Source organism: Danio rerio, chromosome 10 (assembly GCF_049306965.1).
Source record: "Danio rerio strain Tuebingen ecotype United States chromosome 10, GRCz12tu, whole genome shotgun sequence".
NCBI classification, from domain to species: Eukaryota; Metazoa; Chordata; class Actinopteri; order Cypriniformes; family Danionidae; genus Danio; species Danio rerio.
In genome coordinates, this window is record NC_133185.1 from 9,386,258 (window position 1) to 9,412,836 (window position 26,579).

The 26,579-nt window shown below is 37.0% G+C and overlaps 2 protein-coding genes across 7 annotated transcripts in view; one reads left to right on the top strand and one right to left on the bottom strand.

Moving 5' to 3' along the window:
• The window catches only part of itga1 (integrin, alpha 1), a 110,838-nt gene that overhangs the window by 54,768 nt on the left and 29,491 nt on the right, over positions 1 to 26,579 (top strand). For both annotated transcript variants that reach the window (XM_073914404.1, XM_021479255.3), the window contains exons 5-14: positions 5,709 to 5,823; positions 7,610 to 7,731; positions 8,682 to 8,830; positions 13,336 to 13,486; positions 13,995 to 14,169; positions 14,711 to 14,784; positions 16,885 to 17,029; positions 19,764 to 19,906; positions 21,749 to 21,892; positions 24,081 to 24,341. In XM_073914404.1, the coding sequence (XP_073770505.1) occupies positions 5,709 to 5,823; positions 7,610 to 7,731; positions 8,682 to 8,830; positions 13,336 to 13,486; positions 13,995 to 14,169; positions 14,711 to 14,784; positions 16,885 to 17,029; positions 19,764 to 19,906; positions 21,749 to 21,892; positions 24,081 to 24,341 (1,479 nt within the window). The remainder of the gene's footprint in view (positions 1 to 5,708; positions 5,824 to 7,609; positions 7,732 to 8,681; positions 8,831 to 13,335; positions 13,487 to 13,994; positions 14,170 to 14,710; positions 14,785 to 16,884; positions 17,030 to 19,763; positions 19,907 to 21,748; positions 21,893 to 24,080; positions 24,342 to 26,579) is intronic.
• Positions 214 to 4,980, bottom strand: LOC137496561 (uncharacterized). 5 transcript variants are annotated; one of them, XM_073914428.1, is made up of 3 exons: positions 4,179 to 4,980; positions 3,982 to 4,076; positions 214 to 792 (listed from the first exon to the last, which is right to left on the bottom strand). In XM_073914428.1, the coding sequence occupies exons 1-2, from the start codon at positions 4,895 to 4,897 to the stop codon at positions 3,989 to 3,991; spliced, it is 807 nt and encodes a 268-aa protein (XP_073770529.1). In that variant the 5' UTR covers positions 4,898 to 4,980; the 3' UTR covers positions 214 to 792; positions 3,982 to 3,988. The 5 variants fall into 5 exon arrangements, with proteins under 5 accessions (XP_073770529.1, XP_073770528.1, XP_068080005.1 ...); XM_073914427.1 differs by having other exon boundaries at positions 214 to 800; XM_068223904.2 differs by having other exon boundaries at positions 214 to 4,076.

A 26,579-nucleotide genomic window follows, 5' to 3' on the forward strand; every position in this document is an offset into this window, starting at 1 on the left:
CGCAGCTTCAAAATTTCCTTTTCGAACCGGATGAATGAATTTGCTCGAAATAACGCAGAAACACTTCACTTTTATGTGAAATAAATGTCTTAATAGTGTTTTTTTTAGCAGTGTGGGCCTGTCAACATTGTTGGTACATTATTGTTTGTTAATTAATGTATTATGTATTACATTAGTTTATGCTTAATTTAACCATTACAAACTCGTGAGCTGTTAATGTATAATTCAATTCAATTCAATTCAGCTTTATTTGTATAGCGCTTTTACAATGTAGATTGTGTCAAAGCAGCTTCACATAAATGGTCATAGTAACTGGAACAGTGTGGTTCAGGTTTTAGTGTTTAAGTTCAGTTCAGTTCAGTTTAGCTCAGTTCAGTGTGATTTAATCATTACTGAGAGTTCAAACACCGAAGAGCAAATTCATCGATGCGTAGCTCTACCAATCCTGAACCATGCGAGGCAGTGGCGACAGCGGAGAGGGAAAAAAAACTTCACCTGATGGGAGTGAAGAAAAAAAACCTTGAGAGAACCAGACTCAGTTGGGCACGACCATTTTAATTTCTCCGCTGGCCAAAAGTCTTGTGCAGAACTTCATTCGCCGTGGTTTATGCTGGAAGATGGCCTCAATGAAGACTCGTCTGTCCCTGGAGCGTCGCTGGAATCAGACTCATGTTCTCCACTCCCCACGACCATCAGCGCAGCAGCAGCTCAGGATATGGCCTGGTCCCGGATATGGAATCCTTGGGATCATCACGTCGCTGGTCTTGGATCCAATCAGTGACTCCGCCTAATCTGAGGACCTCGGGATGAGTATCCCCAGGTGAAAATAGAGAAAAGAGAATAATTAGCGTAGCTGCTGTTCATAGTGTATATAAGCAAGATGTAGAAGCCAGTGTGGAACCCGCTAGGTGATGCACTGAGTGTATGCTTTACTAAACAGATAGGTCTTTAATCTAGTTTTGAACTGGGATAGTGTGTCTGAGCCTCGGACGTTACCAGGAAGGCTATTCCAGAGTGTAGGAGCCATGAAAGAGAAGGCTCGACCTCCTTTACTTGATTTTGCTATTCTAGGTACTACCAGAAGCCCTGAATTTTGAGATCTTAAGGAGCGAGTTGGTTCGTAGCGAGACAGAAGGTTGGTTAGATAAACAGGAGCTAGATTATTTAGAGCTTTATAGGTGAGAAGTAATATTTTAAATTCAATACGAAATTTAACAGGCAGCCAGTGTAAGGAGGATAAAATTGGGGTTATATGATCATATTTTCTAGACCTGGTCAGAACTCTGGCTGCTGCATTTTGTACTAATTGAAGTTTGTTAATAGAGGATGCTGGGCAGCCAGCAAATAGAGCATTACAGTAATCCAGTCTCGAAGTCATAAAAGCATGGACTAGCTTTTCTGCATCTGAGATGGATAGCATATTTCGTAATTTAGCGATATTTCTCAGATGAAAGAAGGCAGTTTTTGTGACATGGGATATATGGTTTTTAAAAGTTAGATTGCTGTCTAATATGACACCCAGATCTTTTATAGTAGAGCTAAAGCTAACTTTGTATCCCTCTAATTGTAAATTGAGTTGCGAGATCTGCTGTGTGCAAGATTTAGGCCCAATAAGTAATAATTCTGTTTTGTCTGAGTTTAAGAGAAGAAAATTGTTGGTCATCCAGTCTTTGATGTCTTTGATACACTCAGTTAGTTTAGAAAGTTCAGACGTCTCGTCAGGTTTGGTGGAAATATATAATTGAGTATCATCTGCATAGCAGTGAAAGCTGATCCCATGTCTTCTAATAATGTCTCCCATAGGTAGCATGTAAATTGTAAACAGTAAAGGGCCTAAAACTGATCCTTGAGGCACCCCATACTTTACTGGGCAGATTTGTGAAGGCTGTCCATTAAGATTTACAAACTGGTAGCGGTCAGTTAAGTATGACTTAAACCATTGTAGAGCCTGTCCCTGGACACCTGTAGACTTTAAACGATTTATGAGGATATTGTGGTCAATGGTATCAAATGCCGCACTAAGATCGAGTAAAACTAATAGCGAGACGCACCCTCGGTCAGCAGCTAAGAGTAAATCGTTGGTTATTTTCACTAAGGCGGTTTCTGTACTGTGGTGAGCCCTGAAACCTGACTGAAACACTTCAAAAATATTGTTCGTCTGCAGATAAGAGCATAATTGAGTGGAAACAACTTTTTCTAGTATTTTAGACATAAATGGAAGATTTGAAATAGGCCTATAGTTAGCTAAGTTGTTGGTGTCTAGTTGCGGTTTCTTAATAATAGGCTTAATAACAGCTAGCTTGTAAGAGTTTGGAACATGGCCTATAGATAAAGAAGAGTTGATAATGTTAAGAAGAGGTTCTCCTATAGCAGGTAGCAGCTCTTTCAGTAATTTTGTTGGAATTGAGTCCAGCATACACGTAGCTGGTTTAGAGCTATTTATAATTTTTACTAACTCTTCATGTTCTATGATTTTGAAGCAGTGTAGGTTATTATTATGATTTAATGAAATATTTACAGGATTTGGAGTATAAGCCGGTGCAGAAAGTTTGGCATCTCCTATTTTCTGTCTAAAGCCTTCTATTTTATTACTGAAAAAATTCATGAAGTCATCACTACTAATTTGCGGTGGAGTAGTTTGTTCCAAGGATGACCGATTATTTGCTAATTTAGAGATGGTGTTAAATAAAAATCTAGGATTGTTATGATTATTTTCTATCAGTTTGCGCAGGTGCTCGGTCCTGGCAGATTTTAGAGCCCTCCTATAGCTGGACATACTGTCTTTGTACGCAATTCTAAAGACCTCTAAATTAGTTTTTTTCCATTTACGTTCCAGGGCGCGGGTTGCTGTTTTGAGCGCACGAGTATGACTATTATACCATGGTATAGTTTTAATCTCTCTAGCCTTTTTTAATTTGATGGGTGCCACAGTATTTAGTGTGCTAGTAAAGATGGCATCCATACTGCTGGTTACTACATCAAGATCATTTGAGTTTGCGGGTGCATTACGAAATAGAGAGAGATCAGGTAAGTTATTTATAAATTCATCTTTAGTTGACGGAACAATAGTTCTACTAGGGCGGAGTATTGGAGCGGGTTTGCTGATTTCAGGTAAACACAGCTTATATAGTAAGAGGTAGTGATCTGTAATATCATCACTTTGTGGTATAATGTCTACGTCAATAACCTCGATTCCATAAGACAGAATTAGATCTAATGTATGCTTTAAGCGATGGGTTGGACCCACAACGTTTTGCTTTATCCCAAGTGAGTGTATTAAATCCATAAACGCGAGCCCTAATGTATCATTAGCGTCATCTATGTGGATGTTAAAGTCACCTACAATTAGCATTTTATCAGTTTTGACTAGTAAGTCAGAAATAAAATCAGAAAATTCTTTTAGAAATTTGACATAGGGTCCTGGGGGTCTATATATGGTGATTAAAGCGAGAGATAACATAGGTTTTTGTATAGTATCTGGAAGCTGAACATTAAGCGATAATACTTCAAAGGAGCTAAACATAAGTCCGTTTCTCTGTTTAATATTAAGGAAATCACTAAAGATTGATGCAACTCCACCACCACGACCAGTTTGACGAGCCTCATGTTTATATAAGAATCCTGGAGGAGTTGCTTCATTTAAGCTAATATAGTCATTTTGTTTCAGCCAGGTTTCAGTGAGACAGAGTGCATTAAGATTGTTTTCTGTTATTATTTCATTAATGATAAGTGCTTTAGGTGCAAGTGACCTGATGTTTAGGAGACCAAGTTTTACGAAATTTGTATTTTCACTTTCTACTGGTTTTTCTGGTTTGATTCTTACTAGATTTTTCCTGGAGCACACAGTACGTTTATTTCTTAATCTAATAATACGAGGAACAGACACAGTCTCTATAGGATTCGCCAGATATGTGTTACTGATGTTTAAGTGGGGTGAACAAGAGTCTAGGTGGCTATAGTGTGAATTTTGTGAATTTTTACCTGCTAGTCAGATGGTGCGAAGTAGTCTGGAGATGTTGTCCGACAGGAGTTCAGCTCCGGCTCGACTGGGGTGCAGGCCGTCAGGACGGAAGAGCCTAGGACGCTCCCAGAAAAGATTCCAGTTATTAGCAAAGAGCAATTTCTGTTCTTTACACCATGTTATTAGCCATTCATTCAAAGCTAAAAGTCTACTGAACCTTTCATTTCCTCGGCGGTAGGTAGGAAGCGGCCCAGAAACGATGATCTGCGTGGCGGGCGAGGTGCGTCGAACCGTCTCGATCAGGCTCCTGAAGTCCTTCTTCAGGATCTCCGACTGCCGGAGCCCGGTGTCGTTTGTCCCCACGTGGAGGACAACGGCACCAGGGCTCTCGGCAGCGCCCAGGATGGTTGGAATCTGTGTAGAAATATTTTTCACACGGGCACCAGGAAAGCAGAAAGTACGTACTTTATTACCTTTTGAGGAGGCGGCACGGACGTGACGAACGATCGAGTCACCGATGATGGCCACATCGGGACCCGACTCGCGGAGAGGGGAGAAGCGGTTCTCCGTGGAGATCTCGAACACAGGCGGAGACGTTCTGCCCCGGGATCTGGGAAGCACCTTGCGCGGCTGCACCCAGGCGCCGTGGTAGCCGGGTGTCGGCGTGAACAACGCCTGGCTGAGCCGCGCCCCGGGTGCGCTGGGCCTGGACAGAGAAGGACGCGGGGTTGAGGTAGAGGGAATGATGTGGTTGTAATTTCCACGTACCTTAGGTGATGAGACGGCCTTAGCATTAGGTACGGCGAGGAGCCGTTCCCGTAGCCGCGACCGTCTTACCACCAGCGCGCGGATCTGGGACTCCACTTCTTCCAGCTCCAGCTCCAACGCCTCCATCGATGCTTCTCCTGCACACAAGGACAGAGACGGAAGCGACATTTTACGGGGTAAAGAGCAAAGCCAGTAAGTCAAAAGTGTATGGTTAAAGAGGTCGGTAGCTTTAGCTGACCAGCGGCGCTAGCAGGCTAAAGCTACAAACCCTACTAAAGCTACTAAAGTATAATTATATCATGACTTTACATGGAGGGGCACATCATCATTAACACTTTCTTATTATAATTAATAACATGTACTTACAAGTTAATAAGGTAGTCTTTATTCATATATGAACTGTTATGACTCGTTGTAGTTAAAGTTAGTTCATGATTAGTGCATGCCTTAACTCATTAATTCATAACAAAGTAATGTTTAGTTTACATGTTAACACATCATTATTCATGTATTGTTTTTTGTAAAGTGTTACTAAAAAGTGTTGCAATGAAATGAAGAATGAAACACATTCTTACATATACAAATTTAGGAAAAGTCAGGGTTGGCTACCATAGTTATTATGGATAATATATTAACAGAGTTATTAAATTACAAAATTATAAAAGCGAATAATGACTGCCTCTGTAGTTCTAGTGATAAAATGTCTTTCTGACAAATGAGAACACCTAGTGGTTAGCAAAATATAAAGATTTCAATTGACAATTATTTGATATTTTAGGGCTGCACTATAATCTTATGAAGTATTTTTGCTGCATTTATGCCTGCCAAGATATTTAGCTATGTAAACTGAATGACACGTTTTCTGCAAATCAATATAAAACACGACAGTCATTACTTGTTCAGAAAAAAAACTAATGTATAAATTTATTTAATGCTTGAATGCACAGTACAGTCTCTCTGTGTGTTTCCCTCTGGACAGGCGTGTGGCCCTCAGTATGGGTACATGTGTGGAAAGCAGCAGTACATCACTGGCATCTGCTCTAACGTCAGCTCCTCATTTAAAGTCCTCAACTCCATCGCTCCAACTGTACGAGGTATGACACACACACGTGTTGTGAGTGTACATTAGCGCATTCCAGCCGAGTAAACCACTGCCGGTCCCCTCCTGCCCTGCATGGCCATGTTAGGACAGTGTTTAGGAAAACTGACATCTACCAATGCAACATGGAGCCAGTGACTCAACATAAACACAGACACACACATTCATACTGTAGGAAATATAATAGCAGCAAGACACATCTGCTCATCTCTAGCAGAGGGGAGATTGTTGCTTCATTTCATTTGAATTCTGGTGAAAATCTAATTTAAAGGCTAAATATGATTCTGAAGGGGAACTAGCTCCGTTGAGCATTTATGTGGTACATTTATATGACAACAATGGGCTTAAAATGTAAATGATTTCCTCTCTCATTTTTAAATGTATTGATGTACAGACAGCGATGATGTGATAACTAAAGAGGCATGTTACCATGACGCTAAATTATGCTAGCAACAAGCTATTTCTTGCTTAGAACATATTACAGTACATATACTAGAAACGTCAAGGCAACATATTAATTTAGGTTAGCAATGTGATAATTCATGAAACCTTAAAGCAACATGTTTAGCATGCTAGCAACATCACAATCCACGTTAGCAGTGCAATAAAACACTCTAGCATCTTTAAAACCATGAGCGTGAACAGAAAATAATGTGTTACTTCTGTATTTAAAACATTGAATTATTAACATATGTAACCTATTACTTCACATTAACAAGCTAACTGATGGAATGTTTGTGCTAAACATGTTAATAACATGTGTAATGTGATATACGTTAACAACATGTAAGAAACAATTGATGCTAGCAATCATGTGCTTTCTTATGTTAGCAGAATGTCACAAATGCTGAAAACATGATCATTTATGTTAGCAATGTGTCAACTCAGGTTATAAACATTGCAGCTAATTCATCCTAGACATAATGTATTTAGGACAGAGTTATAGCATGTTGACATATTAGTTAATTCAGTGACATGCTAAACATTATTATTAGTAGCCCAAATGTTGAAAAATATTAAAAACAGCACAATGCACCCTAACAATAACAAAATGAAAACTGAATGCTAAAACATGCTAACAATGCTCTATATGCGATGTTAGCAATGTGTTAAAATCCTCTGTCAATAGCCTTAAACATGTTAGCATTAGGCCACTTATTATTAACATGCTTAAACCTAGTTAGGCTACATACCAGCAACATGCTACGACATTCTTAGAATTGGAATAATGTGTGCTTACAAGAGCTTGTTAATGCAACAACTATCATCCTAGAAAGCATATTAGCAACAGGCTAAAACAATACATAAACGATTTTTCCCTTTTCAGGCTTTCTCAAGCCAAAATCAATTGTCTACAAACTTCATGTAGATTTTAATTGAAATTATTGTCATGTAAACATTTCCTTAGCAATTTATATTTATGAAATATAAACACATGTACAAACAATATTTAGTCTTAAAGTTTCCATGATTTTAAAGCATATTCTCTCTCATATGCAAAACTGGAAAAATTGCATATGAATCAGAGTTAATCATTGTTTTCTGTCACAGCGAAGCCAGTGTCACCTCCAATTACATGGCTCAGTGTTTCATAACTGTTTTATGTAAGCATTCACAGTTCCACTGAGCTGTTAAATGTACTTCCTATGTAAATCTCGGAGTGACTGCTGGCATTCAGATGTCTTTCAGGAATTGGAACCAAAGCAGTTTAATGTTTATTTCTCTTTTTCACTAGTATAATTATAATAAAGGTGCTCATTATGGCTGTTTGCTTGTTTCAGAGTGCAGTCAGGACATGGACATTGTCATAGTGCTGGATGGTTCTAACAGCATCTACCCCTGGGATCACATCACAGATTTTTTGGTCAAATTCCTCCAGAACATTGAAATCGGACCAGCCCGGGTGAGATGTTTGGGATTTTATAGAACAACCATGGAGATTTGTCTCAAAACACAGTAAAAATGACATGTGTTTAAAATAAAATAGAGTTAAATATTCACTTACTGCGTCATTAAATAGTTTGAGCAGGCTGATTTTATTTTCAAGGCATCTAAAATGGGTGGTTCACCAAAACACTAAAGGATTTTGTCATTGCTTACACATCATCACAATGTTTTTAAATCAGTTAAACTTTCACAGTTTTGATTAATTATTAAACATTAATTATTATTCATAGTTTAAAATAATAATAATAATGATAATAATAATAATCATAATAATTATAATAATCATAATAATATAATTATTAATAGTTTGAAATAAAGAGTACATACATTATTATTTAGTTATTATTTACATCTTTTTATTTTTCAACTTTTTTATATCTCTAATTATACATAAATTCAAAGAACAAATAATAATTTATTTTATTAAATTTATATATTATATTTTATTAATATAATAAGCTATATTTTAAAAAACTTGTGGTATTTTTATGTGATTCAGTGTGTATTCTACTTATATAAACTATATTAATAAAAAATTAAAGTGATTTTTTAAGTCAAAGCTGTGTGTGCAGTTAGTCGCACAGAAGTGGAACTGTCATCAGCTTAAACCAACATCATTACATGAGCATTACATAAAAACTTTCCATGGAGAAGCTACTGGGTGGTTAAATTCAACGGAAATAAAGGCTTTCTTAAGGGCACTGCTGGAAAATACAGCCCAGAGCATAGAGCCAGGGGGAGACCATATATTCCATGGTTAAATAAATGATCACAGAGGATTTTCTGAGGGAATGACATCACATTTGAGTCAGCACAGACACAGAGACATTTAGCAGAGTCTGGGACAAAAACTGTCCATGTTTGGTACGGTATATGTGATTTGTATCTGGCTTTCTGCTTCCCTAGGTGGGCATTGTGTCGTATGGTGATGATGTGGGCCACGTTTTCAACCTCAGCCAGTTCAGCAACACTAAAGAACTTGTTAAGAATGCTGCCGATATCAGACAAAGGACTGGCCACAAAACCATGACAGCTCTCGGCATTGATACCGCAAGGTGCTGCACTTACAGTTCACTTACACAGAGTTCACAATATATACGAATTTAAGTATTTGTGTGAGTTAATTACATACAAAGCCAATGCAAACACACAAATAGAGGAGAATTTCTACTGGGTGGAGTCAATCACATAAAATGTGTAACTTGTCTCTTATCAAGTCTTTCTCGCAAGTTTAAAAAATTGACCCAGGTAGGAAAAATCTAATGAATAAACTAGAGCATGTCACGCAATATGCATGTGTTCTCCCCAAATTTTAGCATTACAGGGTGTCTATAGTTAAAATGTGACTGAAAATTTTATTTTTAATGTGGAAGTTAAAAATGTAAAACATACAGCAACTTTTATAGTAAATAAAGTATTGCACTGTATATAAATAAGGCATACAATAACGGTTGTAGCGGTTACTGGATGACATGATCACAAGCAAAAGTGCAACTACAGGTTTTCACAATGAAGTCGGGCTCATAATATAGGAGTTTTTGCAACCCAAGCTCATTCTGGAAACGTAGCCCCGCGGACGTTTCTGGAGACCGCGATTTACGTGGCCGGAGGTACGTAAAGGCCGCGTTTGGTTTTTTTCGAGCGAACGCTGCGGGGCGGTGTGGTGCCGCTCCTCTTCGCGCTCGCCGGCCAACTGCTCGCCTCCGAGTGGAGGGCTTTCCCGATGCAATCAGTTTGTCCGCTTAGCTCACAGCGTTGCGGAGGCCCCGGAGGAGGAGCCGGAGCCGGCCGCGGTGGACGACGACCGGGATCGAGTCCGGGGAACAGCAGGTTCCAGAAATCAGGTAAGACGAAAAACGGAATCCGAAAACGCGGTCGAAATCGAAGACGAGGGCTTTTGCTTTTTTTTTCCGATCTGGCGGAGAACGGCGCACGCTCCCGAGAGGCGCCCGAGACGCGAAAAAGCACGCACAGCGGCCTCTCGCGGATCCGTGAAAACAAAAAACGCTCGAATACGTACCTCCCGGGACGTAAATCGCGGTCCGCAGAAACGTCCGCGGGGCTACGTTTCCACAATGAGCCCGGGTTGAGTTTTTAGCAGAGTTATTTTCCCAGATTGTGGTGAGGTATAATTTTAGAAAAAATGCCTTAAATTCCTATAGTTTTCAGATAGTTGCCATGTTTAAAAAAGCAAGCATTAAGTGCTTTATCAAACTGCAGCTGCTCTAAAAACAAGTGACAATCTCATTGAAAACATATAAAAATATATGATTGCGTTGGGAAAAATAGGACATGTATCCCAAAGATGATGTATCTTAAAGATATAATAATAGCCATATTAAGGTCCACATCAACGTACAATATATCATTTAGTTTATTCTAGTAAATTTGGTTTATTCTAGTTATCATGGGTGCTTTAAATGATTGAGCATGGTAAAGTTTTTTCACTTGTGATCTCAAGCTTTTAAGATGATTATAAAACCTTCTAATTACAACCAATGGTTACATTTAAAGGGATAGTTTCAAAACCAATTGCTGTTCATTTACTTACCCCCAGACCACTGTCTTTTATTCAAACATTAAAGAAGCTTTTTTGCTGAGGCCCCATTTACACTAATACGTTTTAGTTTTAAAATGGCGTTTTAAAATGAAAACAATCCGCATCCACACTAGCGTTTTACCCAGAATTTCTGAACAGCAGATGTGGGAGTAAGTCACACATGTGCAAATCACAATTAAGTCTCAGGTCATAACCTTCAAGTCTCAAGCAAGTCAAGTCAATTTTTGTCAGACTCAAGTCAAGTCAAGTCACTGCCCATTTCAAGTCACGTCAAGTCGTAGCTTGGACAAGCAAGTCACTTTCAAGTCAATCTAATTATATATATATTTATTTTATATATATATATATATATATATATATATATATATATATATATATATATATATATATATATATATATATATATATATATATATATATATTATTATTGTTATTTTTTTTTATTTTTTTTTATTTGATATTTTGACAAGTGATGTTTAACAGAGCAAGGAAATTTTCACAGTATGTCTGATAATATTTTTTTCTTCTAAAGAAAGTCTTATTTGTTTTATTTCGGCTAAAATAAAAGCAATTTAAAATTTTTGAAAAAACAATTTTGGGACAAAATTATTAGCCTCTCTATAGTATATAAACTGTCATTTGAAATGACACTTTCATCACTTGTGAATCAGATGGCTTTCTGCTCAGGGGAATGTGTGTGCTTACTTCAAGACCATTAAAATATTATACTATTAATTAAACGAGACCCTAAATGACAAAACCAATCTTAAAATGCACAGGTAAGATTTTTTGGGGGAAAATTATTGAATTAAAATTATAATTTTTCTTTTATTACAAAAAATATTATTACATTAAAAGTAAAGATCATCTTTCTCGAGGACATTTTGTACATTTCAATAACTCCAATAAACATGTTTTCATTAGTAATATGAATAATTGCTTTCTTGTTTTACCTAGCTTAATTCTTCATTTTCCCCTGATAAATTGTTTTTAAAAAGATGCATGCTAGTAAAAAAAAAAACTGGAATATAGCATTTAACAGATTATTTTAATGCAATCTTTTTTGAATAAACTTAACACCTAACATGTCAAATAGCATACAAATACAATACTATCAGTGCTTCTCACAGGTTTGAAATATACTTGTGGTGGTAGCTGAAAGTAGTCTGAAACACAGCATTTACCCACAATACATAAATAGTTAACTATATGTGACAAACAAGACATGTTATTTTTATTTTTTTTACAATAATTTCATTTATTTTGACAATGGTATACACTGTTTACTTTTAATGGGTTAAAGTAAAAAAAACTGTTGAAAAAGACATCCACTATCTCTTACCATTTCAGGAGCCATGTGCACCGCTGACAGGTCAAATCTGCTTCTCTCTCTCTTTCAAGTTCAAAGCAAACTTGAATGCAAAAGCATATGTATATAAAATAGCATATTTAATAGCCTAACGACATCATCAAATTAATAAAATATACAGCAAGTGAGAAATAAACGACAGAAAAAGGAATAAAAACAGAATATCTCTTAAAACATTCATAAATAATCATATTTACAAGATTAAAACGTGTAAATTTAAAGAGGGAAAATGCGTTGATTACTAATGGTGTAGGTATATTTTGCAGCCAGTTAAGACCAGTCATTTTGTCCTCTCAAAGTATACAGTAAGTTTTTCTGAGTCGTTTAGATTCAAGAATGAATTATTGAATGTTTCTCTCGCACATGTGCGAGTAGTCAGCTGCAAAGCAAAGCGAAGTATTCTTAAATAAAAAAAATTGCAAAAACGCATACAATTAACTGACATCTTTAGAAAGCAATACTCAAATTCTGGACACTTTAGGACATTTAAAAATCTAGCCGGACAAAAAGGCATGTGTTTGTATGTCAGCAGTGTGGGGTGCTGACAGTTCACGGGCGCTTAGAACGAAACGAGTTACAAAAAGAGGATTTTCCACTAAATCGATCGCGGATGTTTGGTTAAGTTAGGCGGATACAAAACAGTGTAGAAGAATGATAATAACTGTAAAAAACTGTGCCCGCCCAAGTAAAGAATAGTATGAGTAAGACTAAATAGTATGGACTTTAAGTAATCGTCTGGTTTGTAATCTTTAAACCCATAAATATTTGGCGGAGCGCCTTGCATTTTTCATCACCGCATTATCTGATGGCCGAATAGCAAATGAATTGTTCGAATAAATCGTTCAAATGAATCTAATGAATCATTTAAAGCAGTTTTTCTAAACCAAATGATCCAGTCCAGATCCAGTTAATACTGCGCATATGTGACTTAGAGCTTTCGGTTTTGTTTTTAAATACATAATATATACCAAATGGTTGTGTATTCAACAAAAACAAGTTATTTCAAGTCACTTAACTCAAGTCCAAGTTAAGTCTCAAGTCATGACAGCCAAGTCCAAGCCAAGTCGAGTCTTTTTTGGATATTTGTCAAGCAAGTCTCAAGTCCTAAATTTTGTGACTTAAGTCACATGACTTAACTCGAGTCCCCAATCTCTGCTGAACAGCTCTTTGCTACGTAACCGTAGCAAAACCTATGTTTTAAAACTAAAACATTTTAGTGTAAACAGAGTCTAAACGTGTGGTTTTGATGATTGATAAAATGATAGTCAACAACTCTTACTTAGAGAGTAAAAAATAAAAAAAATAAAAATATTTAGCACACTACATACTACTGTAAAATCAGAACTGTTTTTTAAGGCTTAAAGGTAATAATAATGTTCAGTTTCTTTCGTCTAAGTATCTTTAGGAAACTGTTTACTTGCCTGTGTGTGATTTTGACTCTCAAAAGTACAAGTAGCTGCTAACTTGCATTTTATGAATCAACAAGCACCATGATTTCAGTTTATAAAATGGTCTATTTCAGAAAATAAAAACTCCCTGGAGGTGAATAAATTAAAGCTAGCTTTGGGTGAACTGTCACATAGGAAGTCATTTTAAAAGTTCAGTAACCTGATGTTGATTGTTTTCCAAAGGAAAGAGGCCTTTACAGTGGAGAGAGGAGCGAGACCAGGGGTCAAAAAAGTCATGGTGATCGTCACAGACGGAGAGTCACATGATCACCACAATCTGAAGAGTGTCATTGATCAGTGTCAAGAAGATGGCATCGAGAGGTTTGCTGTTGCTGTATGTACTGTATATTTATCATTCAAGCAAATAATACATTGTAGCCCCTGCTGAAAAATCCAGATTTAACCAGGCTAGGCTGGTTGGCTGGTTTTAGCTGGTTGACCAGCCTGGTTTAAGAGGGGTTTTGGCCATTTCCAGGCTAGTTTCCAGCCATTTCCAGCCTGGTCTTAGCTGGTCAGGCTGGAAAAGGACCAGCCAAATCCAACTAAAACCAGCTTGACTAGCCTGGTTTAAGCTGGATATAGCTGGTTTTGGCTGGACTCCCAGCTTGGCTAGGCTGGTCAAGCTGGTTTTAGCTGGTGATCTCCCAGCCTGACCAGCTAAGACCAGGCTGGAAATGGCTGGAAACCAGCCTGGAAGAGGCCAAAACTCCTCTAAAACCAGCCTGGTCGACCAGCTAAAACCAGCCAACCAGCCTAGGCTAGTTTAAGCTGGATTTTCAGCAGGGAGATCATGGTTTAAGGTTATTGTGACTTTAATATGGCACATCATTTGTCCTTTGTAGGTCCTTGGTGATTATAATCGACAGAATAAAAGCATTGACGAAATAAAGAAGTTTATAGAAGAAATTGAATATATCGCTAGCGAGACTAAAAGTGATCATTTCTTCAATGTGTCGGATGAACGAGCTTTAGTGACTATTGTCGATACCCTGGGAAGCAAGATCTTTGCTTTAGAAGGTAAGGTACTGTACATAATACATACAAATGTTTTCTTTTACAACATACAGTTGAACAGAAAATGTTTACATGTGTTAAACAATGTAATGAAGTAATGCTAGGAGCATTGAAAATGTGAGAAGCATGCTAGCAGTGTTAATAACTAAGCTAGAAACATATTAGCAGTATGCTTAAATGCTAGCAGTGCAGCAAATCATGGTATAAATGAGATGCATGCTATAACTTCTTAATCAATTCAGAAACAAGCTAGCAATATGCTGAAACAGGCAAGCGGTGGGGCTAAATCATGATTGAAATAATGTGATACACACATCAAAAGTGTGGTAAATCATGTTAGAAACATGCTAGCATTGTTCTAAACTTAAAGATTTTACACCTGTTTTAAACACTAGGCTTTTTAATCTAGTTTTAGACTAACTATTGTATATCTATAGATACTTTTTGTTAATGTGATGTTCTGCATGAATTTTAAAGTGTCAATTTTTGTTGTAACCACAACCTTCCTCCTCAAATCAGTGACTGTAAAACCTTTATCTAACAGCCACATCTGGGAAGCACACCTCATCTTTTGAGATGGAAATGTCTCAGGCAGGATTCAGTGCTCACACGTCTAAAGTAAGTTGAATATAAGAATCAGATTCTGTCTGATTGTACCCCACCCCTGTTCTGTGTTTCACAATGACATCCTGCTGTTACTGCAGAGGAAACATGCAAACCGTTCAGTGTTTAGATATGCATCAGAGAAGGAAGTTTTCTCTAAGTGCGTCTTCAAAATGTGTCACATGGTTTCTCAGTTTTACCAAGTCTGTATCCAAAAATCATCCTCTGTAACACCATCCCCTACATTAGTCCACTAATACAGTTCACTTAAAGGAGTGAATGAAAACGAGTAAGTGTTTTGCTAGTTGATCAATCATAATAGTTTTTTAAACCTTGTGATACAGTACCAGTTAGCAAGCTGTGTATTAGTAATGAAAGGAAGTTTTTGAATCATATTTATGTATACAAACATTACTTTAATTAAATAATTATTTATTTATAAACTTAACCAATATGATTCCTCTGGGAATGCCATCTTGTGGTCTTTTACAGAAATTCATTTAGAGTTCAGACTCTTACAGTGCATTATGAGTATTTGCTAACAGTTAAGCGTCCAGTATGGTTTCGGACATCACAACAAATGGCTGCAATATAGTGCAGTATTTAAGGGTATAGGGGACAATTTTTAGATACAGTCCAAGTCTTCATTCAGTAACACAAATACCAAAGTAATTATAGAATGCATAGCTAAAACCTGGTAGGTATGGCATTTGAGTTAAATACTGAATGATAAAGATTATGTATTTTCTGTAAAAATACAAAAATGAAAGTTATGGTGAGAAACTTACACTCACTGGTCACTTTATTATGTACACCTGTCCAACTGCTTATTAACGCTAATTTCTAATCAGCCAATCACATGGCAGCAACTCAAAGCATTTAGGCATGTAGATATGGTCAAGATGATCTGCTGCAGTTCAAACCCAGCTTCAGAATGGGGAAGAAAGGTGATTTAAGTGACTTTGAACGTGGCATGGTTGTTGGTCTGAGTATTTCAGAAACTGCTGGTCTACTGGGATTTTCAAGCACAACCATCTCTAGGGTTTACAGAGAATGGTCCAAAACAGAAAAAGTTTTGTGGGTGTAAATGCCTTGTTGAGCAAAGGAGAATGGCCAGACTGGTTCCATCTGATAGAAAGTCAAAAGGAACTCAAATAAGCACTCGGTACAACCGAGGTATGCAGAAGAGCATCTCTGAACGCATAATACGTAACATTAAGGCTATAATTTACACAGGCTCACCAAAATTGGACAAGATTATAAAACGTTGCCTGGTCTGATGAGTCTTGATTTCTTCTGCGACATTCGGACAGTAGGGTCAGAATTTAGCGTCAATAACATGAAAGCATGGGTCCATTCTGTCTTGGATCCACTATTCAGGCTGGTGCTGGTGGTGTAATGGTTTGGGGGATATTTTCTTGGCACACTTTGGGCCCATTAGTACCAATTGAGCATTGTGTCAACACCACAGCCCACCTGAGTCTTGTTGCTGACCGTGTCCATCCCTTTATGACCACAGTGGACCCATCTTCTGATGGCTACTTCCAGCAGGAGAACGCACCATGTCATAAAGCGTGAATCATCTCAGACTGCTTTCTTGAACATGAAAATGAGTTCACTGTCCTCACTGTACACCACAATCACCAGAACTCAATCCAATAGAGTACCTTTGGAATGTGGTGGAACGGTAGATTCCCATCATGGATTTGACAAATTGGCAGCAGCTGTGTGATGCTATCATGTCAATATGGACCAAAATCTCTGAGATATATTTCTAGTACCTTGTTGAATTTATGCCACAAAGGATTAAGGCAGTTCTAAAGGCAAAAGGGGGTTCAAACCGGTACTAGTAAGGTGTACCTAATAAAGTGGCCGGTGAGTGTAAAATGGAAGTGAATGTGCCAAAATGTTGAAGCTTAATTTAAATTTAAAGCATTAATGTAAATCTTATAGTGTTATGTGCTAACAATAATGCATCAGGTAAAACCTTTAAACTGTCAAGTTGTTTCAAATGTATTCTTTACAGTCTTTAAATTGTTTAGATCCCTGTTGTGAGCGTAAACAAAGTATAAAATTGGATAGCAAATTATTAGTTAACGTTTGTCTTTCTTTTAGGCTGGTGTCATGCTGGGAGCTGTAGGTGCTTTCGACTGGAACGGGACCGTAGTGATGCAAGCTGGGAACGAATTTGTTGTTCCCAAAAAAAACACCTTCCACAACCCTTCTGTGCAGAGATATGAAGGCATGGCGGGATACGTAGGTAAGGAATGATAGCAGTTATTACTACTATCAAGGAATGATAGTAGGTTTACCTGACAATGATCTACTAAAAACAGAAATGTTGGTGATGGTGATGTTACTTTATAAAAGACACTACCCACCAGGGCACATACAGTCCTGTAGTCTGACAGTAGGTGTGCATTTTCTGCCCCATATCACAAATTTTGATTATTCTAAACACATTTTATAGACTCACACAGAGAAAGAATACACTCTAAATGCACACTCACACTCTAAAGGCCCGTTCACACAGGACACTTTTTGGCCGCATTTTTTGTTGACGTTTAACACCTCGTGACTAAACAAAAGGTGCTACTGTGGGGGTGCTGCTTCAAAAACTTCAGATTGGCACTTTTGCTCATGTGCCCAGAGGTGCTGATGTTACAGTAAACACCACAGGAAAACAGTCAAGATGATCCCAGTTTTACTTTCATTCAATTCAGAAGATGACGCACCAAGGCATGATGAATGTGCTGCTGTTTTATTCATTAGTGTCTGAACACAAAAAGCTATATGAAAAATGCAACAGCAACTAAAATATTGTCAGTAGGAGTGACGAGTAGCAAATAGGATTTGAATGGGAAGTTTCATTTCACTTTTCTTTCATGATTTGCAAGTTCATTAAGCACCATCTAATGTCAGTGGCTAATTTTGCACGTTCACCGCTCAACGCTGATGAAAATTGCCTGGGTGTGAATGCAAAAAAAAAAAAAAAGCCTAGAAAAATGCTGATGATAAGCGTAAGCGAAAAGCGTCCTGGTGTGTATAAGCCTTAAAGGGCCATGAACATCCCCCCCTCCCCCCAGCGTCTCGGCATGGTGTATTCAGACATCTAGTTTGAAAAAAGTTAGGAAAGTGGGTGAGTTTAGCTTTGTTTAGGTGGGAGCAGGGCTGGCGCGTCCATAGAGGCGAAGTGTTTGGAAGTAAAAGTCAAGTTGACATCAGAACCCAACGTCAGGCGGATGTCAATTTCCAATGTCCAACCTAAAATCAACCTAAAATCAACTAAATATCAACGTCAAATCATGTTACACCCTGAGGTTGTGTGGACGTTGTCACTATGACATCTATCAGATGTTAGACTTTGGTCACTTTCCAACACAACTTAAAATTAATCAAATATCAACGTAATTTGATATCGATTTTGGAAGTCAAAATTCAAATTTTCAATTCAGCTTTATTTGTATAGCGCTTTTACAATGTAGATTGTGTCAAAGCAGCCTCACATAAATGGTCATAGTAACTGGAACAGTGTAGTTCAGTTTTTAGTGTTTAAGTTCAGTTTAGTTTAGCTCATTTCAGTGTGATTTAAAATCATTACTGAGAGTTCAAACACTGTAGAGCAAATTTATCGATGCGTAGCTCTACCAATCCTGAACCATGCAAGCCAGTGGTGACAGCGGAGAGGGAAAAAAAACTTCACCTGATAGGAGTGAAGAAAAAAAACCTTGAGAGAACCAGACTCATGAGGCACGACCATTTTAATTTCTCCGCTGGCCAAAAGTCTTGTGCAGATCTTCAGTCACCACGGTCCTTAGACGCTGGCTAGACATTGAATTTTGGTCACCTGATGTCATGACCTAAATCTAACCTAATATTAACGTCTTATCGTCTAACCTTCGATGCAGCCCATTTATAAACACAACACTGAACAATTCGAACAATTCTTCTACTACTTGTTTTAAATACGGTTGGAAACACAACGTGGTGTCTCTCTGAACACTGTAACCGGTAAAAAGAGTCTTTAAAGCTATATCATGCATAATAATGAAGTTGCATCTCGTTCACAGTAGAGCACGCTGATTGGTCAGAATAAAGAATCAAATCTCATAATTTATTGAACAGATGTGCTGAAAACTCATTGATGTCACTTTGTACCGTCCAGTAGAGACAGCCAATCTCCATGCTGGAATTTACATAATTTATTTACATCTCATGGTTGATGCAGCTTCAAAATTTCTTTTTAAACCAAAAGAACGAATTTGCTGTATACAACGCAATAACAACCAATTTTCACTTGTTAGCTAAATATATAAGTCCTGATAGTGTTTTTAACAAAGTTGGACAGTAAATGACTGTTAACATCTCAATGTATATTGGTGTTTTGTAACCCTATAAGTTAGTCCAACCAAACTTCATGATAAATCACATGCGCTAACAGCATTAGTAGCTAGTTCCTAAAAGTCCCAGACATAAAAGACAAGAAATGTGTAAATCCATGGTCTTAAATGATTGTACATCAGAGTACCAAGCAATCAACAATAGAATTCTTGCATATACTACATATTAGGAATTTTCTGTTCTTTATAATTTTCATCTCAGAGAGACAAAGAAGCTTACAATAGAGGACAGTATTGTTCTAGTAGTCTAAACAGATTGTCGCGCTCTTCTGCCGTCTCATAAACAATCACACGTCGAGTGCAAATGCTCACACACTTCCCCTTTTAAGGATGTCGCTGCACAGTGAAACAACGGGAGTAACTTGAAATGATTCTGCTGATAAACGTGTTTGGAGAACGAGCTTCGTGGAAGCAACGTTTTTCTTGTGCTGATTTAAGGGAAAAGATTTATAATCATTCAAGTGGTTTATCAGAGCATAAGTCTCAGTGCTCTGTTATGAAGCAGTTTATGAAGTCTGCCACAGCTGGTTCTTGTTAAGCGTTCAGACTACTGTAAATGTGGTGGTTAAGGTTGGGTTGTGGTTTTGTTTGCAGGTTATGATGTGCAGTCGGCATACACACCCAACGGGGTGTTATACATCACTGGAGCACCACGGTTTAACCACAGTGGTCGTGTGACAGTGTACCGCTTTGATGGAGAAAATGTCACCATAGTGCAGACACTGAAAGGAGAACAGGTATAGTCATAATCACAGATCACACACTGTTTTTGGTTGATCCCAGCATAGATATGTACCTATATATAAAACATGATTAATTTCACTCCAGAAACTAAAGAAATAATTATACGAGGCAATTCTATTTTATTTCTAAATTAATATACATAGATTAAAAAATTTCATCTCAAAAGAAAAATAAAAACACCAAAAAACTAGAATTCTGTACAAATGTAAAATTGAATAATAAAACGTATTTCGATGTAAAACATATCACATTTTTTTCTCAAAAAGAGAAAGTATATATATTTTTTCAAATTACAAAAATATTTTTAAAGCTTACATTTTTGTTAAAAAAAAAGCTAATGTAAAAAAAATGACAAAATTGTATTTCATGGATTTTACATTACCATACCACATAAAAAATAAGATCTAGAGTTCAAATATATACAGTTGAAGTCAAAATTATTAGCCCCCTTGAATTATTAGCCCCCCGTTTATTCTCCCCCCAATTTCTGTTTAACGGAGTGAAGAATTTTTAACAAATTTCTAAACATAATAGTTTAATAACTCATTTCTGATAACTGATTTATTTTATCTTTGCCATGAGGACAGTAAATAATATTTGACTACATATTTTTCAAGACACTTCTATACAGCTTAAAGTGCCATTTGACAGCTTAACTAAGTTAATTAGGTTAACTAGGTAGGTTAGAGTAATTAGACAAGTTATTGTATAATGATGATTTGTTCGATAGACTGTATAGCATAAAGGGGCTAATAATTTTGACCTTAAAATGGTTTATAAAAAATTTAAAACTGCTTTTATTTTAGCCAAAATAAAACAAAAACTTTCTCCAGAAGGAAAAAATATAGTTAGACATACTGGGAAAATTTCCTTGCTCTGTCAAACATCATATAGGAAATATTTAAAGAAAGAAAAAAATGGGGCTAATAATTCTGACTTCAACTATATATATATATATATATATATATATATATATATATATATATATATATATATATATATATATATATATATATATATATATAAATTTTATATAAATATATATAAATTTTATGCATGTTCAATAAAAAAGGTCAGGAGAGGGTTTTTTTTGCATACAAATGAATAATTCGATTCATAGAATTCTGTTATTCTTAATGCAATGCAAGAGTTACATTCTGGGTTGCACAACAAATTTCCTTTCCTGATTCCTGAGCTTTTATACATAGCTGATATTAACAGGTGGAGTTTAGTGGAATTCATCACTTGTTAGTAATTCTCCAGTCCTTTACTGGCACCCACACATACATCCTCTTTTCCAACTAATTCTCTGCACAACATCAAAAGCACAAGAATTCTTAACTGCAAATTCAGTAAAAATCTAAAAAATTATATATTTTATTTTATAAAATACAAAATGCAACAGTATAGTATTAGTATTTAGTTTTCTTTACATTAGAATCAATATTTTATGTATAAATAGTAATAATATATAAAAAATAATAAATACATAAAAACATTTTATAAATCGATTAGTTTTATGAAAAGTTATCTTTTTAAAGATGACAAGATTTTGTCCAAATTTTTGCCATTGTCTCATTGTCATTTTTATAATTTTGTAAGTGTACCCCCCCCCCCAAAAAAAAGCATAAATCAATGTAATGTAAAAAAAAATCCATATAATTCTTGCATATTCTAATATTTTTTACAAAGCACTGCTTTTAAATGTACTTTAATTAATTGTCATTTACTGTAAATTTTAATACATACTACAAATTTTAGTTTTGTCTTGTTTTTTTTTTTCATGTTCCATTTCCTTTTCTGGAGCATTAATAAGCATGTCATGTTGTTCTTAGATTGGCTCCTATTTCGGCAGCGTCCTTCAAACGCATGACATCGATGGTGACAATTACACCGACATCCTCCTGGTCGCAGCTCCCATGTTTATGGGTCCTGAGCGGGATGAACAAGGGCAGGTCTACGTCTACAAACTCAACGAGGTGTGTATGAGTGTTTAATCCACATACTGGAAACATGTGTAAGGGAGCAATGCACCTTCATTCCTCCACAAGAGCATGTGGGAGCAGTAAATCTGGGTCTGTCTTTAGGGAGTGAGTGTTGTGTTGTGTTGTGTTCAGCCTCAGATAAGTGCTCCCATAGCAGGGGAAGGGCTGCTGGAATGAGAGCTTGGCATCATGGGAATGGAAATCTAATGAAAGTCTAATATCTTCAGCCTCTGTTGAGCACCTTCTGTCAAGAGCTTATAAATAGAGGTTTAAATGAGGGGAATTTCCATTGGTTTAAGTTTTTTTTTTGTTCAGTTGTCAGGGTTTTTTGATATCTGTATTGATTCTGCATATCGCCAAAGTTCCTTTAATGGAATGTCAGTTCATCGAATAGGCGTTGTGCCTACAGGCGGCTATTTCAGGCATGCATGACTAAGTCCTATCTGTTTGAAAAGAAAGATCCTCAAATCTCAGAAACGCTTTGATAAACTCACAATTAAACGACACATTTTAAACTAAATCTGACTTGATGTTTGCAATAATGCTAAAATTTGGATAGCAAATGAAAAATTTATTTGCTTTTTGAATAGAGCAAAACACTAAAGTTTTATTCAAGGTTAAAAACGAAATGTTCTAGACAGTAAAATAGATTTTTAACTGAACTAATAAACCCTAACAAAGCAATAGCTGATGTTGCGAGAATCATGCATTCACGCATTACTCATGATGCTGTATAGAAATTTCCACCAATCAGAAAGTGTCGGTGAGCAAAATCCACCAAAAAAGTCCTCTAGTTTAACCTATTTCCATGACAAACAGCAAGGTTCCATCAATCCGAGAGTCACGCTGAGCAAAACCCACCAGAGCCATCGAGAGAGACTTGCGACAACGTCCATCATGTTTGATCGCCATGTCAATTATGTAGACTTTATGTAGCATTATAAAACATACACAATATATTTTTTTTTTTTTAAAAACTTTGAAAAGTGCAAAACCAGCCATATTTAGTTGTAACTTGGCTGTAAGTGCTAACTTAAAGGAATTATTAAGAGGCTCCAAGCATACCTGTCAACACTCCTCTTTTTCTCGGGAGTCTCCTGTATTTCAGACCCATCTACCGCCACCCTCCCGTTTTGTTATTTCTCCCGGAAAACTCTCGTAGCAGATCTGCTTTGCCTTCTGAAAGCATGCGCACTCATGAATACTTAAGAATGAGAGTCTTTTAATAGGATAAGAAAACTCAGCTATAAAAAATTATGAGAAAACAATGCATCATCACTTCACTTGAAGATTCACACTGTCACTGATTTTGATCCCGCCCCCAAAATTGTCTTAAACTTGGAAGATAAAATTAGCTGACAAAAGCTCAAAATTATCCAGTTTTCCCCACAATTAAAACTAACAGGGGCGAGGCAGTGGCACAGTGGGTAGTGCTGTCGCCTCACAGCAAGAAAGGTCGCTGGGTCGCTGGTTCAAACCTCAGATCAGTTGACGTTTCTGTGTGGAGTTTGCATGTTCTCCCTGCCTTTGCGTGGGTTTCCTCCGGGTGCTCCGGTTTCCCCCACAGTCCAAAGACATGTGGTACAGGTGAATTGGGTAGGCTAAATTGTCCGTAGTGTATGAGTATGTGTGTGGATGTTTCCCAGAGATGGGCGGATGCCTGGAAGGGCATCCGCTGCGTGAAAACTTGCTGGATTAGTTGGCGGTTCATTCTGCTGTGGCGACCCCAGATTAATAAAGTGACTAAGCCGACAAGAAAATGAATGAATAAAACTAACAGGTGCTGACGTTTTGACTGATGCTCAATACACACAAATCTGTTACAAAAAAAATGTAAAAGTACTCCAGGGTGTCTTGAACCTTTAAAGCAAATTGCAGAAAGAGATTTTTTTAACAATTTTATTGGATCCAGTGAAGATTAGCAAATGTCATCAATCAGAAAGTCACAGTGCTTTCTTAAAGTACCCCAAATGAGAGAATTCATGTGCGAGTAAATGATGATAGAATAAAAAGTTTGGGGTGAACTAACCCTTTAAGTTTTTTGTTCTTTATTAAGTTACCTGGGGTAAAATATCATGCTCAAATGTATAACTCAATGCTACTTAACTCTACAGTTACTCATATGTTCAGCTGGTTGTAGATCTGCTGTTTCTCAGACATGTTGTGTGATTGTTTCTATCAGAGTGGGCTGTTTGAACATGAGATGACGCTGAAGCCGGTCAATCAGACGTGTTGTTCGGGTCACTCCCACAACAACTGTAAAATCGTCAGTAAGAACGAGCCCTGTGGTGCACGTTTCGGCACCGCGATCGCTGCAGTTCCCGACCTCAACCTGGACAAATTCAGTGACATAGTGATAGGATCACCTTTGGAGAATGACCACAGGGGAGCGGTGTATATTTACCACGGCTCACAGAAATCAATAAAGGAGAAGTATGTGCAGGTAAGTCCTTTTTATGTAAAGAATCAAGTGGTCTGCAACACTTTTTGAGGCCAACAATCACATGCTGGGTAGCAAGACAGACAGATATGGGCCCACTGATTATAGAAGCTGAATTTTAACATGTACAGCAACATATTAATGGATTTTGTAATAATTGTGGTAGGCTAGAAAAAAAAAATGTGCTGCTTGCTCAAACCTCAAACATACAAAATGAGCTGATACAACACAATTCAGGAGATATTTTTTGGACAACTTAATTGTTTAATGTTTAATCAGCTTAAATTTGCTAAGTTAGCTTAATCGATTTTGTGCTGGGGACAACATGAATGAATTGTATTTTTTACAGTGTACATTGCCAGCCTATTAAAAATTGTATTATCATTGTACAGTGCCATATACTTGTTTTAATTATAATGCCATTCATTTGGGGCTACCAGGCACACAAAATTTCTAACAAGACATTTGAAAAAAACTAAAAAGTTGGGTCGCCTAGCACTACCAGATTTACAACATTATTATTGGCCAACTAATGCTGGGGTCTTGATGTTTTGGTAATCTAGTGACCAAGATGACAAAAACTTTCTGGCATGCAAACCAAATGGCTACATATGAAAATGCAGTTAGTTGTTAGTAGCCTTTTTAGCTTTTTTGAAACCCATTATCTTTAAAGAACTCACAATATAAAATATACTTGTTTTATTTGTGCTCAATAAAAATAAATCAAGAAAGGATGATAAAACTAAGTGACAGTGCATCCGGAAAGTATTCATAGCACTTCACTTTTTCTTTTTTTTTGTTACAGCCTTATTCTAAAATGGATTCAGTTCATTTATTTCCTTAAAAATTCTACACACAATACCCCATAATGACAATGTGAAAAAAGATTTTTTTGAAATTGCTACAAATTTATTACAAATAAAAGCCTGAAAAATCACATGTACAGAAGTATTTACAGCTTTTGTTCAATACTTTGTTGATGCACCTTTGGCAGCAATTACAGCCTGAAATCTTTTTGAATATGATGCTACAAGCTTGGCACACCTGTCCTTGGGAATTTTTGCTCATTCTTCTGCAGAACCTCTCAAACTCCGTCAGGTTGGAAGGGAAGCGACGGTGTACAGCCTTTTTTCTAGATCTCTCCAGAGATGTTTAATAGGATTTAGGTCTGGGCTCTGGCTGGGCCACTTAAGGACATTCACCGAGTTGTTGTTAAGCCACTCCATTGACATTTTGGTGCTGTGCTTTGGGTAATTGTCCTGCTAGAAGATAAAACGTCGCCCCAATCTGGTTTTCATTCAGGATGTCTCTGTACATTGCTGCATTCAACTTTCCCTCTATCCTGACTAGTCCAGTTCCTGCTGCTGAAAAACATCCTCACAACATGATGCTGCCACCACCATGCTTCACTGTAGGGATGGTATTAGCCTGGTGATAAGCGGTGCCTGGTTTACTCCAAACAAAACTCCTGGCATTCACTACGAAGAGTTCAATTTTAGTCTCATCAGACCAGAGAATTTTGCTTCTTATGATCTACGATTCCTTCAGATGCCTTTTGCCTAATTCCAGGTGGGGAGTCTATACCTGTCTATTTAGGACAACCATCTGTGCAGCAATCCACCAATCAGGCCCATCTGGCCACTCAACAATACAGGCCTGATTGGTGGATTGCTGAACAGATGGTTGTCCTATATAGACAGGTGTATACCTTTTCAAATCATGTCCAATCAACTGAGTTGACCACAGGTGAACTTCAATTTAGCTGCTGAAACATCTCAAGAATGATCAGTGGAAACAGAATGTACCTGAGCTCAATTTAGAGTTTCACTGCAAAGGCTGTGAATACTGATGTACATGTGATATTTCAGGTTCTTTCTTTGTAATAAATTTAGAACAAGTTCAAAAAATATTTTTTCACATTGTCATTATGGGCTATTGTGTGTAGATTTTTGAGGAAATAAATGAATTTAATCCATTTAGGAACAAGGTTGTAACATTACAAAATGTGGAAAAAGTCAAGTGCTATGAATACTTTCCGAATGCACTGTATGCTGAACCTCAAGTATTTTTAACTAATAGTATTAATAAAAAGTTTGCAGATCTAACTCTTAAATTTAACCGTTTTAAAAGAAATAATAAATTATGGATAGTTCATCCAGAGATGGAAATTCGGTTATAATTTCATCACCCTTTTCTTGTTCTTTGAAACTTTAAAAACTTGAGTTTCTTTTTTTCTGTTAA